The sequence below is a fragment of the Megalops cyprinoides genome, chromosome 18 (genome assembly GCF_013368585.1).
Source record: "Megalops cyprinoides isolate fMegCyp1 chromosome 18, fMegCyp1.pri, whole genome shotgun sequence".
Lineage (NCBI taxonomy): Eukaryota > Metazoa > Chordata > Actinopteri > Elopiformes > Megalopidae > Megalops > Megalops cyprinoides.
This window is the reverse complement of record NC_050600.1, coordinates 9822284-9841294: the sequence shown is the minus strand read 5'-3', so window position 1 is coordinate 9841294 and position 19011 is coordinate 9822284. Positions and strand designations below refer to the sequence as shown.

At 41.2% G+C, this 19011-nt stretch overlaps 1 protein-coding gene across 1 annotated transcript; it reads right to left on the bottom strand.

Moving 5' to 3' along the window:
* Positions 1 to 2740: 2740 nt before the first annotated feature.
* On the bottom strand, positions 2741 to 18655 carry slc1a1 (solute carrier family 1 member 1). The gene is made up of 12 exons (XM_036551249.1): positions 18344 to 18655; positions 11534 to 11674; positions 9982 to 10074; positions 9589 to 9703; positions 9144 to 9186; positions 8907 to 9005; positions 8153 to 8337; positions 7707 to 7814; positions 6861 to 6983; positions 6070 to 6264; positions 5151 to 5285; positions 2741 to 5027 (listed from the first exon to the last, which is right to left on the bottom strand). The coding sequence occupies exons 1-12, from the start codon at positions 18435 to 18437 to the stop codon at positions 4787 to 4789; spliced, it is 1572 nt and encodes a 523-aa protein (XP_036407142.1). The 5' UTR covers positions 18438 to 18655; the 3' UTR covers positions 2741 to 4786.
* Between the last annotated feature and the right edge of the window lie 356 nt (positions 18656 to 19011).

Sequence of the window (19011 nt, the reverse complement as noted above, 5' to 3'; positions counted from 1 at the left end):
AACAAGACATTTTTCAGCAGGAAAATGGACCAAATTCCCAATTTATACATTTTTGTGTTCTGCATTCTTCAGGGGCATGAATGTGGAGGACGCTATATGTCCCCGAATGCCCAGTGTCCCAAAGTTAATGTTAAATGAAAACCCCTGTCTGATCATTCATTGGTAGCTCCTGAGGTATAAATACAGGAGGCATCAAATAACAGGCTTTGAATTAAAAACAGCTCTCTGATCTCTTCATTACAATGTCTTTTATTTAATGTAACCAGCCTCCTTAAGTAAAAAGATTTCATGTGAAGTATACAGAGGTACCATAATGAACTGTGGATGGATACACAGTTAAGTGTACAGAATCGGTTGCTGATGGATGAGCCTTATTTTAGTTGGCAGGCATGTTAACTGTGAAGAAAACTAAAAAAAGGGTTTTGGACAATTATCAGTTTAAAGTTGAGTGCTCTGTCTCCCCAATATCTGTCTTACAGGCTGCCGCTGATGAGAATCAACATTTAATTGTGTTTACAAGTTTAAAAAGCACCCAACAGCAGTACTTGAAGCTTAATCCTCCATACGATCAGGCAACTGAAGAAAGCAATGCCTGTGTGCTCCATAGCATTTCAACGTTGATTTTGCAAATGAAATATAATAATGTCATATTTCATTGTGTGTGTTTGCAAGTCATTGGTTAATGAGTAATGAAGCTGGATAGCATCTGGTGTCCTTACTGAAAAAGTGCTCCAAGTAATGGAAAGTCCCTTTAGTATTGACTTGTTAATTGAAGGGCAGAGATATACAAATATATTTCATACTCTGTCATGTCCAATATAGAGCTTTTGATTTTGTGGAAATAATTTTGTGTCCAATTGAAGACTGCATTTTAACTTGCTATTTTTTTCCTGATAAAGTTTCTTTTGTACCTCTTTAAATGTTTTTAAATTTGACATTTGAACACCAACTGTCCTTTTGCTGTTCATTACAAAATCAACCACCATTAAAACATCTAATGTACAACCTTTTAAAAACTATCAATTGCTGACTGGGGCTTCTGTGGACTTTGCTTTTCTGTCTCAATCTGTAAATGTATCCCCTGTCAGTGTGTGTTAATTAACACAGGAAGGTTTTCAGAGTAATTAAACAGTGCTGACACTGATAAGAACGAGAGAAGCTGTTATCAGTAGGTCCCCTTAAAACCCATTTCTTATTCCCAGACTGCAAATTTTGACAGTGCTAGCCCAAGCAAGTTTGCACCGCTGCGGTTGATTCAGAATGATCCATCCCAATCAGAGCTGTTGAGCTATTTCTGCTCCCTGGCCAAGAGCAGGCAAACCTGACCTTGAGGTGTTCTCAGGTGTGCCGTCTGTGGGCCATTAAATGGAACTAATGTGACGGCCCTTCCGCGTAAACCGCTGTCGTGTCTCCTGGAAATTGTCTCCTCGATAATAATCTACTGCATCGATCCCCGCAGAACATTCTGATTTATATGCTTCAGGGACAGAGCACGGAGGAAGCATTAAACTGAATTTAAGCTGAATTTAACAGAAACTCCTGATGAGGAATCCATGTTTGCTGTGTATCTTCATCATGGGGTTATGTATAATCATAGAATCTATGTCAGTATGCCAATTTTGAATGAGCCGATTGTTTAAATACGTGGAAAGACGTGGTTATTGTGACATTCACCCTCTGTGTGCATACATAGGAGGTTCTTCTTGTCTCAGACTGACAGCCTGGGCATGCAATCAGAGGCCTGATCCTGGAGGTGATGCCATGCAGTAGGCAGGGTCGTGTCAGTCACCCTCCATCACTCCCGCACCATTTGTAATGAGAATGGTTTTGCTGTGACTGAAGCAGCATTCACTACTGTAATGTCAGACAGCTTTTTCACTGTTTAGAGCATGGAGATAAGACAGCTGATCTGTGTACTTTGCTGGCCAGTATTAAAAGGCACACCCAATCACAAAAATGTATTGTTTTTGAAGACAATACACTGAGTAGCAATGTGAAGTGATTAATTGAATATTAGCATACTGTCATGAAGAAAATGCTCTAAGTGAAATGTCTTTCACCCATAGCAGACATCTTTTTGATTTAACAATTGACTATATGTTTTACCACACATTTTCACCATAGATTTCATCATCATTTTAAACATCTTATTATACTATTTAATTTCACACAGTGCACAGTCAACTGTTTCAGTATGTAAATTAAGGATAACGTATATTAGAAAGCCCATACTTCAGGATTTTGGGAATTTCATTCTCAGTTATTAATAATTAAATCTAAGATTAACTTAATAAGTCAAGTATTTCATGTAATATTTTTTCCAGCAGGTAATACAAGTACTGTCTCAAGTATCTGTATATACAGTATAATACTGAGTAGAATATATGAGTGACTCCTCGTTTGGATTGGACTGAATTTCTCAATAGTTGCCTCAGGGATCCACATTATGTCACGTCTTGATAAAAATAAACAGAGTGGGATGAGATTTCAGTTATTTTTCTTTATTTGTTTTCAGATAAACACACCCAATAGGTGCATCAACATATATTAAGTTACATACCATATACAGTATATGAATATTTCCATTTATTGATATTGTTCATTATGTGCTTTTATACAGAGCCAAAAAAAAGAAAAATATCAAAAAGCCTATACTTGCACATAGAGTTACAATACTCTCTCTTTTCCATTTCAAGAATTTTTAAACGTGTATACATATTGATAATTATTTATTTCCCTTTATTTTAGAGCAGTGTGTTCCTGTTCATAATTCAGAAAATCAGATTGTTTGAAGTGTAAATAACAAATCTTTGATTCACAGTTGATATCTTTTCTTTGCACTGCACCTATAAATTATAGTTACATTTTGAATTGGTGGAATTGGCTATATCAGCTGCCTGGTTTCCCAGAAAAAGGTAAGATAACTCAGAGATAACAGATTATAAAACCATGAACAGAGGTTATTGCAGTATCCCATTTATTTCCGCTGTATTGCCAGTCTAGGGCAATAAGTCAAATGCATTTTTACGCGTGCCTTTTTACCCATTTTAGTCACTTTAAGCCATGGGACAGTTACAGTACAGTGCAGTAACTTCATTTTCAAACTGTGGCTTTCAAAGGCCTCAGTTTGTTGCTTTCCATTTCACAGACAGACAAACACGATGATGAAGAGACAGGGATGCCTGTAGATATGTTGCCTTGAAGCATTTGAGGCAAAAATACATTCGCGGGCAGGGTGGAGCTTCAGTGACTGCAAGTCTGAGAGACCGCTCAAGTTGCTGTCATTTCTGTCTTTACTGCTGCCAGGATACGGGATACAACTTTAATATGGATTTTACTTTGCTGTGATGTGCAAAATTCTAGAATTTTACATACATTTGATTTCCTCATTAGTCCCACAGTGGACTCTTTACTCTTTCTATGCACCACAAACTTGTGGTGTCTATGGCAAACAATAATCTCACACGTTCACTCATATACAAATACTGAAGCATCTTCATTCGTACCCTCTCACACACTAAAGGGGACTTTTTTTCATTTCTGTATCATATTGACTCATGCAAAAATTCCTTTAATAAAATACTGGATAGACAATGTACCCCTTTTAACAGTGCATTCCTCTTGGCACAAAAAGTAAATACAGGACATGGTAAGTTCTAGAACAGTGGTTCAGCCAGGGTGTACTTGTACTCACCGGTGTTCTTGATGACCTCAAAGGAATGCTTTAACTCAAGATATAGTTGGAAAACATTTCCATAACAAACGCATAATGTGTTACCTGTTTAGTGTTAGTTTTCTGTGAGCATACATTAACAATAATGTAATAGTAATTCTGAGGAACAACTTTTACATTAGGGGGGACACATATGGCTGTAATTCGTATTACAATTTATACAGTAAATATACTGTTTATTTCCGTAAACAAACTTCTTAAGTGGAAATAGGAGGATTTATCTACACTGAGTGATGCTGGTGAAGTCAAAGGAAGCACAATTTGAACAGTGAATGGGATTGCATCTCCAGACTACCTCAGAATCACTGTTCTAGAAAGTTCCACAAGAGTCATTTTTAGAAGCTCAGTTGAAAAAACTTCAAATCTTTATATATGATATAGATTCTTGATTATCTAGAATATATTTAGTTTTGCCATGAGATCTATCCATGCTCTTTACTGCAGGAAATATACACAACACAGTCCAGTGGTGAGGTTCAAGAGAGGCAGTATCTCATACACAACACAAAGACAGACAAGAGAGGCAGAAAGAGATACTGGACTGCTTCCTACAGTACAGTCACATATCACATTAGCAATGAGGGAAAATGTCTGAACACTGCAAGGCACACTCAGAAGTTCGTCAGGCTTTCTATGATGAAGGTGGTGTTACTACCATAGCTCTTAGAGTGTATGAATATAAACACAGTTCAACCTCCAAGCAAAATTTTTTTTTTTTTTTTTTTTTTTTTGCTTATGCTTGATTTGCACGCATCATGGAAGCGCTCATGTTGAAAGAACACCTTTTGAGAGCCACAGTAACACCCTCCAACCTGAATTTCCCTCTCTACTTGGCACGAACGCACAGTGGGCTCATCGTATGGGCAGCGATGTAGAAAATGCCAAAGGGGAACTAACGGTGACTATTGCTGGAGTCAGGGCATGAATTCCTCTGTCACTGGCACCTCCTCTCATGTAATGGCACTAATGTTATGGTTCCTTCCTTCGTCTCACACGTTTGTAGCAGCATGTTGCTGGTTTCTGGGGTCTGAACGGACCGCCGCATGTCAGGAGCTAAAATTGAGAAGTCTGTGTGAAGGATATGGCGTCGCTCTTATCCACTGTGAAGCCCCCGTTGACGTAGGACTTCTTCTCACACTCCTCGTCGTCCATGGTGGTCTCCAGGGCGAAGGGGTTCACCACGTCCACGTCGGAGGTCAGGTCCATCCTCTCCAGCTCCTTCTTGGAGAGTTTCTGTACTATTCCAGCCCCGAAGGCGTCCCCCAGGACGTTGATCATGGTGCGGAAACGATCCCTGAAGCAGGATTGGGTGGGTGGGGGTCACATTGTTACAGCGTGATGATGTATTCTACTAATGCCCATGTCATTTTACAGAGAGGATTGTGTGAAAAGTATGTAATGAAAGGAGAGCACTTACAACAGCCAGTCCACAGCGACGATAAGAGTGACGTCATTGGCTGGTAGACCCACTGCAGTCAGGACTATCACCATGGTTACCAGCCCAGCATTGGGAACACCTGCAGCTCCAATGCTGGCTGCTGTTGCTGTTATACTGTAACCAAAACAAACACAATATAATCTCCACACTGTGTTCATGTATTGAACTGCAGAAAATGTATCCCTTTTTCCTGCCCTGTTTGCTAGCATCAAGGTGTGTATTGAACTGCACAATTTATTTTCTCAAAATATTTTTCCTGCTGTGTTGCTGGTTAAGTACCAAATGTAAAACAGATGCAAATGTGTGGAAGAGACTTGCATTAATGTAAACACCCAAAAGTAATTTTCATGTGAAGAACATATTACACAATGGTCACTCTTTCTACTCTTTCTACTGATAAGAAATACCGATATAAGAATCAACAACATGTAGTGATAAAAAACACTGGGACAGAATCATTCCTATAAAACACTGTTTGAATAGCGAATTTACAAGAATGAAGCAACTGCTAATAAGAATTATATTCCTGTAAGAATTATAATCCTGTAATACTGTAATACTGACAATCAAAACGTGCAATGGATTTCAATACATTTATACATCATCTTTGTATCTCATGTTAATACAGTACCAAAACATCATTAGTGCTATATAGTGCTATAAACCCAATATAGGACATTTAGGCCATATGTTGTATTTGGTGTCCATGTTTCAGGAAGACTACTGGAGTAAAACTCTGAAGAACTTGCTTGTTCTGTCTATGACGGCGCCTCCAAAATGTCCATCATTCATGGTCACCTTGGTGTGTTACACTCCTGGCATGATTCCATTACCCAGAATAACAGTGACGATCTGTAATATCTCTAGTATCAGCCACACTGCAGGTCCTGGGACATACCTGATGGTGACGATCTGGCCCACGTCGAGGGGATAGTTGTTCAGCTGCGCGATGAATATGGCCGCCACTGCCTCGTAGAGAGCCGTGCCGTCCATGTTGATGGTGGCCCCCACCGGCAGCACGAAGCGGGTGATCCTCTTGTCGATCCTGTTGTTCTCCTCCGCGCAGCGGAACGTCACTGGCAGTGTTGCCGAGCTGCAGATAAATCACCGCGCGTGTGAGTCCACGTGTGTGGCGACAGCTTTTCGAGAAGTTGGTCAGTGTAAATGCTTTGCATGTGACACTTGTATTTCAGAGGTAAAGAAGCTCGGAAGAACCGATATTTTATATAACCCAAAAAAAAAGTAAGTTCCAGAGAGGCACTAGGGTTTATAACTGATTCACAATACAAGGCTGCCTCTGAGTATACTGCCATAAGGCATTACATCATAATATCAGAGTGGTTTCAAAAATAGGGAACATAAATTTCTCTAGCTATTATGTTTGCCCACTTTGAGGTAAAAAGTTTTCACATTAAACATGGATTTGCTGCTCTGCACCCTAGTGCAGTGCCTGAGAAATCAGAGTTTAACAAGCTAATGCATTTTGACAGAAAATCATTTAAGTGTTGATGGCGCTCCAGCACAATGACCTTTGTAAAATTGTACGAGGCACATTATTTGTAAGTACCCACTTTGGAAAATGGAAGTTTCAGAGCTGCAGTGGTTTACAGAGCGGTGAGAGCTGAGATCCCAGCTGTGCAGTTGCCCTGTGGCCAACATTTCAGGAAGACAGGAGTAAGTAAGAGGTACCTGGAGGAGATCATGAGAGCAGTCACCAGTGCCTGGGCCATCCCCCAGGCGAACGTGAAGGGGTTCTTCCTCACAAATGCGAAATAAATCAGGGGGAGAAATATTGTGGAGTGGATGGCTAGTCTAAAGGGAAGAGAGGAAAGAATTATATAAGAAAATCTAATTGACTGGAGTCTTTCTTTGAAATGTTTGTCTTAAAGTTGAGGAGCAACATCCCAGAGGTTCTGTGATGACTAACTTTGTCAGTCAGAGTCATGCTTAACCATTGACAAGAAAAACATAAGAAGTACATCTGTTTTCTCATACACGGTAGGTGTCTGTGACAGTACTCACTGATGAATTATAAAGGACGGAAGGTTTTTAAAGTGATTTCAGCTGCACTGGCTGAGCCTACGTCAACCCCTGAATCTGATTTTGAAGTTCCTGGGCTGAATCTGTGGCTTATATGCAGATCGCATTAGGGATAAACTTTCACACCATGTCTAGAATAACAGTTTAAATCCAGGCCCAACCCTAAAGACTTTATGACTGAAGCCTGCTATCAATTGTGTCACCAGCTATTCCAAACTGTTGCCAAGGGTCCACACCTGGCTCCATGGAGCCTTTTGTTGCTCTGCCAGAAGCATCTGACAATCAGATTTAGGAGCTGTTGAGACAGTGATGTAAGATTCAATTACAGTCCGTGCTGGCCGGGCAGTTTTAAATCTCAAGTGCGCCATTACAGGAGCCTCTTTATCTGCTCAGGAGCAGGACCTGGTTTTGCAGGGTCTGGCCAGCGTGCTGGACTCCGATGCCAGCAGTAAATTCACCTCGCTTTTAATTGAGCATAGCATTAGTGTCGCTCACCCGCTCAGCACTGTCACCATGTATAGGCCCAGTTTTCGGAAGATGTCCCAGTCCTCCACTTCAATGATCTTGGCGGCAATTAAGAACAGTATTCCCACCGGCATGTAGCTGTAAGCAAAGCAATGATAATGATTTGTGCCACTCAGACAAAATGGATTGTGCATGAAGACTATGTGTGATTACAAGGACAGGATAGTTTGCAATATTTCAGTAGGCAGGGTGATGGCTGGTATACCCTTCACCTATGAGCAACTAACAGAAGCTAGCAGTGAGTGGACACTTAATATTTATTTAAGATAATATGTTTAATATTTACTGTTCACTCAATGGCAGTTTCTGCTGGTTGTTGTTATTTAGCTGTTGATGTTCAAAGAAGAAGAAATTCCCACAGTAAACCCATAGCTTTTAAAAGTTAAAAGCAGCCCAGAAATATGGACAAGACATACCACATGATAATCTGGACTATTTTCATGGTGGCCTCATTTAACGCATCAAAGAACTCCACCAGTATGCGCCCTCTCTCCCCCATCTTCCCGATGACCAGCCCAAACACCAGACAGAAGATGATGAGGCCCAGAACGTTGATCCCATCTGAGTACATCCCAACTATTTTGTAGTCCTTGGTTATGTTCTGTGAATAGAGAGAAGTGACACAAAGGCTTTTTCAGTACTGCAGGCAGTTCTAATTTTGCCACAAACCCTATGCTGTAATGGAGACCGCATTACCACCATCCTGAAGGCTTGGGCTGTTAATCCCAGTAGACTGAGAGTCAGATTCACCCAAGGATCGTGTGTACACTGCAGGTGGTAAACTCTTACAAATATGCACAGTCAGACAGTGCAGGTGCACTTAACTACTTCTCAGGGACAGGAGCTCCTTTCAGCTGGATACATAAGCTATTCTGTATATGTATATTAATAACTGGGAGAAATGTGATAAACCTGGGAAAGAATGTTACAGATTGTATTCTTATTTTATTTCGTTTTATTTATTTATAGTAAATTTGGCCCTGAGCATCACATAAGTGATTATTTGTTTTTAGCATCCCCCAGTCTGAATACCACTGCACTGAACAACACAAGTGGTTGCTTTGGATACAGCCATTCACTGACATTCTCTCATGGAGCTTAGAACTTTAAATCAAAGTGGATCATTTCACCTCTGAGATGAGTGTGAGTCCTTGAGAGTGTGCCACTTACTTCCTGTGGGACGGTTGTCATGACAGTGGTAACAGGCGGAATCATTGTGGTGTTTTCCACAGGTTTGCTGGGCTCAATCTCTTTGCGCTTCGTCTTGTACTGCAGTTCAGATATGTACAGCAGAAGTGACATTTTGGCATTTTGACTGTGATAATAATTTCAATTTATGTTTTGTAATTAATATGCTGCAACAGTAATTGAACAGATACCGTCAGTGATATCTGTGAAACACCTTACCTGTTGAAAACAGGCCTGAACAAGGTTTTCAGGAAACATATTCCTGTAAATGAAATTAAAATAAGTTCTTGTGTATGAAATATATGCTTTTCATCAGTAAGGATAATGTCCACAGTAAATCTTTTATGTTACAGTGCCTTTTAACAGAACATTGGTCAGGAAATTATAATATATATGTATATTAAAAATGTTGATTAGGTTCAGTTTTGGCAGAGGGACTGAATTTTATTAAACAGTTATATAATAGAAGAGGATACAGAGTCTGTTGAGAGTATGTGTCACAATAAGAATGAGCACAAATGTAGCATCAAAAGCAAACTTTCTCCATTCCCTTTATTTTTTAGACCTTTACCTTTTAATACACCTACAGTCTAATTTTAAAGCAACTTTGCCAATGTGTGTAATTCTGCTTTGTAAGAAAGAGCATTAATGGTGGGTGTGTCACCTCAGAAGGTCCAACATGGCGTCCACTGTGGTGACGTCAGGTGTGGACCCAGTTCTGTCGATGTTGTCAGCGGTTTGAGAAACCCCAGGTTTAATTGCCATCACTAAAACAATGCCTGGAAAGCATTTCAAAAAGTCCATTTGGCTGCTGAACACAAACTGATAGAAGATAGATAACCCAACATATCTGAGATGTCTAGCCATTACAATTTTGTAGCTTTCCATTCCATATCCATAAATTTATACAGCAATCCATCATATACATTTAAGAGTGCTGATGTTGTGTTTTAATGTGTTTATAAATTTCAATCTGCAATCCAGCATACAGACATGTTATAATTATACAGATTTGAGATGAGTGAGAATTTGTGCAGCAGTCTGTAATATCACTCACCCAGAATGACAGCGATGATTGTGGTGGAAAAGTAATAAACAACAGCACGCAAACCAATCTTTCCAGACACCTCAGAATCCAGGGCTGCCACTCCTGTGAAGGCACCAAGACATGTTGAGCCACATCCAAGCTTCAGTGCTCAAAATCAGTCCATTACTGTCTTGCTTGTAATGTAGTAAAGTGTCCAGCATTCATGAGATCACATGCAAATGTCCCTTTCCTTACGCTGCCATCTGCCAGGGACAGAGAGGTTCAAAGATCCATCACTTCTATCCCTGTTCAGTTAATTACCAATCCGTGTAAAGGACTTTCCTGTAAATAGATTTTCCAAATGATTTTATATTTTAACAGATATGCAGAACACTTTGTTGCCATTTTGTGTTACACTGACACCAATGTGATGGTGGAGCCCGCTGAGGTCATTACCTGGGAATGGGCTATAAATCTATGAAGGTTGTTTGCCATTGTGCAAGCACCCCTGAGCCCTCCTGAACCTTCAAGGATTGCTTGTTTCACATTGCTTGACCACATGAAACATGTGGGTCCTTGCATTTGCATGTTGCAAATGTTAACAACTAAATGGTTGGAGATTTGTCAGATGGCATATTCATGGGTGGAAATCCATATGTGAACCACACTGAAGGTAAAGAGTCTGTTTACTTCATCCAGCAGGCCTGTGGTGTGTCAGAAATATGGCAGCCAATGCCATAGCAGGACATATGTCAAGTAATTCAAAGCATACAGTGCAGTTTTCACAAACACCTAGCAGGCAGGGGTTGTGTATGAGACTGCAGTTGCAAAAAAGCTGAGCAACAAATGTCTCTTGTTTCCTTGGTAACAAAACACATGCCTGCATTGTGCTCTTAAATGACGTTACAAAAGCCATTCAAGTGCGCTGAGTGTGCTCAGTAATTATTCCAATGGGGCAGTGGGGACTGATTCATATTCACCACCGAGCAGTCTTATCTGTACAGTATTTCTCCTTCCCGGCTGGGCTCATCCCTCCTCTCTCTAAACGCAGTGATGGTAAGCCCTTTTTGTGCAGCCTCGGTGCGGCCGTGCATAATTCTCATCCTCTACTACATGAAGCACAAAGCAATCCCAAGGCTGTTCTGTTATTGAGCAATGCTGTCATCTTGAACAGTGTGTGCAGTTGGACCTTGCTTTCCCTGTAACCTTCTGTGTCTGGTACGCTCATTGATACTAATTGGTTTACAGTAGATTTACACCGCGCAAATATCCCCTGTCCCTGCAGCAATACGGTACGGCAGGTTTGGGTGCTAAGAGATTCTAAAATATGCAAATATATTCATGGAATACATTTTGGCCTCCAAGCTGCTTTTTAAAAGATGTAACACTTTGTAGTTATGCTCACTTAAACTCTTCAGTGCTTCAGTGCTGTTTGCGGGATTTCTTTGCGTTCATAAAATCATTTTACATTGTCTGAAAGTAAGCAGATGGGCTTATTGCATCTTGCTTCTTAAGCTGTTGTCGGGAGATAAAACAAGGTCGTGTGGATTGATCAGGTGACCCGTTTATTTTCCGTAGTTACCTGTTACCATGCTTGAGATGATGAGTGGCAGGATGACCAGCTTTAGCATCCTCATCAGGATCTCTCCAGGAAAGCCAAAGTAGTACTTGTTGAGCTGGGATAGAGAGCCATATTCTCGCACCAGCACCCCCAGTCCGATCCCTGTGGGAAAGAGAGAGGAACTCACCGTTTGAAGCTGCCTGCTAGATATTTGTTGCATCACAGAGCACTATCCACAGCATTGCCGCCTGTGTCCTTCACAGAGCACTATCCACAGCATTGCCGCCTGCGTCCTTCACAGAGCACTATCCACAGCATTGCCGCCTGTGTCCTTCACAGGAAAAGAACTGTAGCATTGTTGTCTGTGTTTATCATCACATTGTGTGGTCAATCCTGTTTAATGCATGTGATTGATAACTGATTTTTCAGTCAGTATGTGCATATGTTGGGATGCAGAAAAAAATTGTACAATGGTAAAAAAAAACAAAAAAAAAACAAGAAGACTCAATTGTAAAAGTTTGCTTCAAGTGGCCTTCGCTGTCAGAGGTTATGATTTATTTGTCTTATGACGAGCAGAGTAGATCACAATAGGGTCGCTACTGGCTAATGCTGTTGACTGCACCTACAGTATGCTAGCAAGCCCAGACTGTTGTATTACTCTTCTCTATATATCCTTGTTCTCCTTCCTCTATTTTATGTGAGGTTTACACCTTCCCGGTATTTCCAGTTTCAGGCTTTCATGTGTCAATAATTACCTTACATTCTTTGGTCTTGAAATCCAAATGACCATCAACAATAGGATACCCAAAGTTTCATTATTCTGCCTAGATTGATGATTCACCCTGAGGCCTAGTTTTGTTGGTTAATAACTAACAGAACCTTCTGGTTCCAGGTCTGGTCTGTCATGAAAGTCCAACAGGTTGCCTGCACAGAATCACATTTGGCCTATTAAAGTCATTTCCCTCATCTCAGTACTTTCCCCACATTGAAACTTTGATTTCCTCAGGTGTTTAAACGATGTATCACATGTAACTTTTTTGTTACAGGAACACATACTTGGCTATGTGGGTTGAGCGTGGGAGGCATAGCTTTAAATAGATGGAGTAAGCCTGGTATGTTCAACACAGAGCTGAGTGCTCCATGAATCTGAGAAAAGCAGGGAGCTCCTCTGTGGCATGACAACCTGTCATCTATGAATTGTCTTCCATTCGACAGGATATCTGCAAGAAGCTTTACAAAAAGGTTAACGATTGCAGCAGTGCTATAACACAGACAAACTTTACTGACCTACTAAAACTTGAGATTGCAATTATTGCCTGTGAAGATGCAGAAGACATCATTTTACAATGGAAAATCCATAAAAATGAACACCCTTTTGGCAGAATTATAATCTGCAAGGACATGTCAATAAATGGTGCACTCCTTAAAGGGAACGACATTTCTCTGAGACTATGACATTGCAATAATTGTGAGGTTATGATCCTGATATTGCCTAGTATAGACCTTTATACCACTGTTCAAGTTGTTAAAAATGTATAGAAAATGAAAGATGCATGGCCTATGCAGCTTTTATAGGCAAGCATCATCAACTTTGAAATAAGTACTACATATAAATATGTGTTAAATACATAATATGTTACATATACTATATTCTATTATACTGAACCACAACTGGAATAGGAGCCCAATCAAAAATGTCCATTGCGCTACAATATTTCCCACCTTTGCAAGACAATTCTTGTACAATTCACCAAAAAATTGGGAATTGTAATGATGACCTGAAAGTTTATCACTTTAACACATGGTATTACCCCATGTATGAAAGGTTTGTGTTAAAAACACAGCATATAGACAGCCACAGTGAATTTATCACGTTATCTTCCCCTGGATGTAATGCCCCTATGCAGTGCAGCCTGTATGGAGTGCACTGTGCGCCCACTGAAGTGAGAAACACGTCCCACGCGGCACAAGTCTCCACCCACTCCTGTCTGCAGGACAGCCCTCTGTCAGTAGCCATTACAGCTGAAGAGCCCACGCATGAGGGGAAAACCTCCTCAAAGTAGGTCAGGCTTCCCCATGGCGGGAGGCTTGCCCTCCACAGATCCCCGTGGTGGACCCTGAAGAAATGGCCTGCGATTCCATGGATCGCTGTGGGGACTCAAGGAAAGAGAACCGGTCAAAGCCGGACGTGGGAGCAAAACTGTGGGACCGCTTGCGAGCTGCTGGGGCTTTTCCGGCTCATACTGAAGTGAAAGCTATTGCTGTGTCGCTTTAATATCAGAAGCAAGCTCACAATAGCCCTGAAGATCAGGGTTTCAGCTTTATCGGCCCAGAGGAGCGCCTGTTCCCCTGTTTCTTCCACTTGGCTGTGCATTACTCACTCATAAACATTGTTTGTGCGGTGGCTTCTTCAGCGCTTTGCTGATTCGAGCATCCCATAATTCCGTTATCAGCCCTTACAGTTCACTGTAAAGCCTTGTAATGGGGGAGCCACTTCTAACTGCTCCTTGTTTACTGCATCCTGCTCTGTTTTAATTGAGGCGCTTAAAAGCATTTTTCCAGTAGTTAGGCATATTGCTGGTCTGGTTTTGATGGTGAAGTCATTAACATCACATTTCCCTTCGCTTTTTTGATTCTGAAGTCTCTCCTCACAAACACATTACCCAGCGCGCAATATTTGTCTTCTTGCGATGGGTGTCGTTACGTCCAAATTCAGCAGGGGTCAGGGGGAAAGCAAGCCAACAGGATCCATAAGTGTGGAGTTAGCAGCTTGTGCGTGGCAATAATGAGATTACTTCTGAAGTGTGACAAGCAACTCTCAACAGCCATTAAATCATGGTACGTACTACAAAAGAAGCATGACTGCTGAAGAGCAGCCTTGTTGAATAATTCAGCCTTTTCTATTGTTCAGTAGTACGCCTGTGTGAAAAGAAAAAATAAAATGTTCCCTGCATCTGTAAGATTATTGGGTGTTATTGAAAAGTAACTGATTTTTTAAAGTAGCTTAGAGAAATTATGTTTGCTTTGGAGAGTCAAGAACAGGGCATGGAGGCTGCCTAACTCTGTATTATACCTCCTGGAAATAAGAATGCTTTTATTCTGCTCTACTATTATATAAACCTTTATATAACAGTGATAGAAACATTTACTTTTGGAATTCAGTGATGTGTTTTAAATCAATACAAGAAAGTCTCAACTTATCCATCAATCACTTAAACATAAATAGCATAGTGTTACCTGGAGCTATTTGCAATATAGATTTCTGGTAATAATAGCTATTAAAAAACGTTATGTAATTGTGGGGGGGGGGGGCTGGTTCAACAGAGGGAGTAAAAAGGGTTTCTGAAACACTCAGGTGCCATCCCACTGTGGAAACAGTGCCTTCTGTTTCCTGAGAGAGAGACAGGCAAACTGCTCCAAGAAGGTGACATCTGTGCCATCTGTACAAATACAGAAAGCTGTCCAGGATTACACTGTCAGTCTGGTCCCACTTCTAGACAGAAATGGAGTAAACATTTTTGACAGGGATTCTTCTCTCTTAAAGCCGGTTTGCGTTATTATAATTAGAATGAATACGTCATCTATTCACCAACCCCATTCGCGGAGGATCAACTGACCAAATGCGCTAATATCGATATTAATTCCCCTTCTCTCGTTTTCATTTCTGAGCACACTGGGTGGAGAGATTTATGTTATCGTTGAGAACTTGTTGTTCTCCGCAAGTCCGCAGTTTGCTGTTGCAGTTGTGTACTTTTGGATGCAAGGATGGCACCTTTCATCAGTCGGCTTTGATGTGATCTTACAGAGCAATTATTCCCCCCATCCTTTGTGACACAGCGTCGTAAAAACAGGCAACGTGTCATAAATCAAACTCTCCCTGAAATGAATTCCAAAGAAAACCCCATATGCATATTTCCAAATGGCCGTCTGCACAAAACATGTGCAAAGCAGAGAGATTTAAGTGATCTTGTAAACAAAAACAGGGAAAATGACCTATATACTCTTTGAGAACCCAATTGGATACAGCCTCATTGCTCAACCCATGTATATAGATTATTGCCTAAAGGTTTGCAAAAGGATATATGATAAGTAAGTTAATGTCTTTTACCTCAGCTGATGGTCTAATTTTGCCAAGAAAATGACCAAATAACACCATTTCAGTCAAAGTTGTGTGGCATTGTTTTTGGAGGATTCTGCCAGTCTGAGCACCTATCTGGTCAGCAGAGGGTTAGGCCACTGGCCAGCTGTTCGACAGGACTAACAGAAAGAACGTGGAGAAAAGAATGTGGAGAAAATCAAAGCAATATAAAAAATATAGTTGGAAACAAGAATTTAGATAACCTACACCTTACTGTGCCCTGTGACCTTCACCAGATAATGAGCAACTGGTGTAACATACTGTGAAGTGACAAAAAGCTGTTTTTCTGTCATTTGACAATATAAAGGCTAACTCATTATTAATTAGTTCATTCATTAACTCATTCATTTTTCAGGTAGGTATGGATACAGGTTCCCCCATTAGGGTTTTGGTTATTTGCCCCTTTAAATTGTATTTTATTAATGTCATATTAATATTCATAGTGTTCTGTACCTAATAGTATTTTATATACATGGTGTTATACAGTACCATTGTCATAAAAAGTCCTATGAAAAGCCATAGTGTAGCACTGTGGTTAAAGAGTCTGATTTAGTCCGATGTGATCCAAGAGACAGGTTAATATTTATGTTTGACATTGCTTTTACATTTCTATTGCAGCAGAGACACCTGTATAAATGGGTTATATGTTAAAGGTACCATATGTATATTATTCACATGGAAAACATGTGAAAGTTACCCTACATGAGCTGTATAAATGGACATAAAGTAAAAGGTATGCTTCAAGGTGCCCTGGATAAAGGCACATGCTCCACAGACTGTAATGTATTGAAGCATTTCACAACTGACAGATTGAATTATCAGTTAATTCAACATTTGGATCCTCAGTGGATTAGTATTTGAATCGATTTAAGGCCCATCAAACTACTTCTTTGAAACAGCCATTTTTGTGAATGATTAATAGCATAGTTAAAACATAATCACATCACATGATTTCAAGGCTCTTTGTGATCCAAATCAGTCTCAGACAAATAATAACTTGTGACTACATATTTTGTGTTGTGATATACTGTATTTAAGTCAATTTACGTACATCATTGTTTCACTTACTAAAAGGAAGGTGGCAGAAGTAGAATGACTAGAATGATTCACTTCATACAACACACTCAAACTCATGAAGAAGATGGCAGCCTTATCAGATCAGAATTGGAATCACGTCATACCTTATGTCCAAAAGCTGTGGTAACTTTCAAAGAGTAGTCAACTAATCCCTGTGTGGACACTAGTTCAGGACACCAACATTGGATAGAGTACCCTCATCCTAACTCTTTTAGTTAGCCATGTTTAGGGCACTGATGTAACAATTGATGTCAGTGACTTGTCAGTTGAATCCGGTTTTGATGTCACCTTCAGCAATAACTGGTGATCACATGAATGCATTAATATCCCATTTGTGTATATACAACTGTGTGTACATGTATTTAATGTAGTACTAATAATTTCCATATCAAGACAGTATAGTTCAGCAGGTAATTAAGTAAGTAATGGAGTGGCTAGAGAAAACTTCACCTACTTCCTCTACCAGCACAGTCAGCAACAAAAGGCCCCCGCCCCCTTCCCCCTTGATAGAAACAGTGGGTTTTATGGAACATCCCACCCCCTGTAAAAGCCAGATAAACTCTGGCTCAGCAATGCACCACATCCTGAATGATTTATGTCCAGGTTTGCCATTCTAGCAGCCAAGCTGAATATCACATTAATGTGCTTCTTCTACCCTTTGTAACCTCACAACACAAGGCAGACACTGCTTATGTAGATTCAATCTAATAGCATATAGACACATATATTTCATTAATTACAAACAAATATCTATGCAAATGCGTTCATAGCTTACTGAGTGAGAAAAGAAAAATACTGTTTAAGGAGTGGGAGGCTTGATTTGAGATCATAATAAAATACATGTTGTGATTCCTCATTACAATGACAGAGATGACAATTAATTCAAGTCCAAATTCTTCCTCAACCAGAGACAAACGCTTCACACAAAACCATGCCCTTAAGAGTCTCATTGAGAATCTCAAAACCATAGCACAGTAATGTATTGGAGCCGGTGATGTTGACATCAGGTGCTGGTGCTCAAGGCAATTAATCACTGCAAGCCTGGTGTCGCACACTGCTTAGCATGCACAGTCTACACTGATATATCAGAGGATACAGTGCCACACTGTGTCAATTGGAAACAGTCCAGGGTTTGACAGCTGTAATTTGCTAACATTGTGCTATGAACGTAGCAATTCAGCCTCATCTCACATCCCTGAAAGCGATAAACATGACCATCAGCATGGCCTTGAGAAACGTGAGGCACAGTCTGATGAAGAACTCAACGCTGACATTCTCAGTCAGACTGCAAGACAGCCTGGCCTTCCATCCCCCATTTATCCCAGACCGTGATCCCCACCCCCCTGCGCCTCCAGACGAGCCCCCCGCTCCCCAGGCTGGGGTGGAGGGAGGCAGGGGAGGCGTGCGGGGCGATCGCCCCAGCCGCTGCTGCCTCCATGCTGGACCGCAGTGAGAACGACAGAGGCAGCAGGGGGATGGAGAGACAGAGAGAGAGAGAGAGCGAGAGAAAGGGAAAGACAGAGAGCAGGGAGAAGAAGCTGGCCACGATGTGTGACAGCAGGCAGACAATATCCCCCCCTTTTCACGCCTTACGCGCCACAGACAAAAGGGCTCACCTAACAGCACGGACACAATGGTGGCGATTAAAAGCCAGTTCCTCTTCAGAAAGCTCTTGAAGTCGAAGGCTTTCCTGGCTTTCTTCCCCATCATGTCCACAGCAGGCTGTCTTTCTCCGCAAGCAGGGGAGGCGAACGCAGCGGCTCAGCGGCCGTTGTCCAGAAGCACAGAGGAGGACTGAGCGGGAGCTGGCGTGTTCCTGTGAGCTGCCTTAGAGGGGGATGCTGCTGCCTGTCCCCGGTGTGCAGCTCTGCTTCTGGGCTCTTCTCCTTTTTGTGTGTGTGACAGGCAGCTACGCCGACGCCTTATATTGCAAGCTTCACCTCATGAAAATAAGCTCACGCCCCCCCCCCCCCCCCCCCCACACACACACACACACACACAGACACACGCACACACACACGCACACACGCACACACGCACACACACATACCACACACACACACACACACACACACACACACACACACACATACCACACACACACACACACACACACACATTACACACACACACACACACACACATACACACACACACACACACATACACCACACACACACTTACCAACAACATTGTACTTTGACCAATGTGTTTACTAGTGGTGAGCTTTTACTCATTTTCAAGGTAGTTTCCACAGTATTGTAATGAGACACGGAACTGGCAC

Excerpts from the sequence above, each read along its gene's own strand:
- slc1a1 (XM_036551249.1), bottom strand. The coding sequence starts at position 18,437 with ATGATGGGGAAGAAAGCCAGGAAAGCCTTCGACTTCAAGAGCTTTCTG. Across the intron at positions 8,338-8,906 it reads TGACAACCGTCCCACAGGAA|AACATAACCAAGGACTACAA; the intron begins GTAAGTGGCACA and ends CTCTATTCACAG. Across the intron at positions 5,286-6,069 it reads GGCCAGATCGTCACCATCAG|TATAACAGCAACAGCAGCCA; the intron begins GTATGTCCCAGG and ends TTTTGGTTACAG.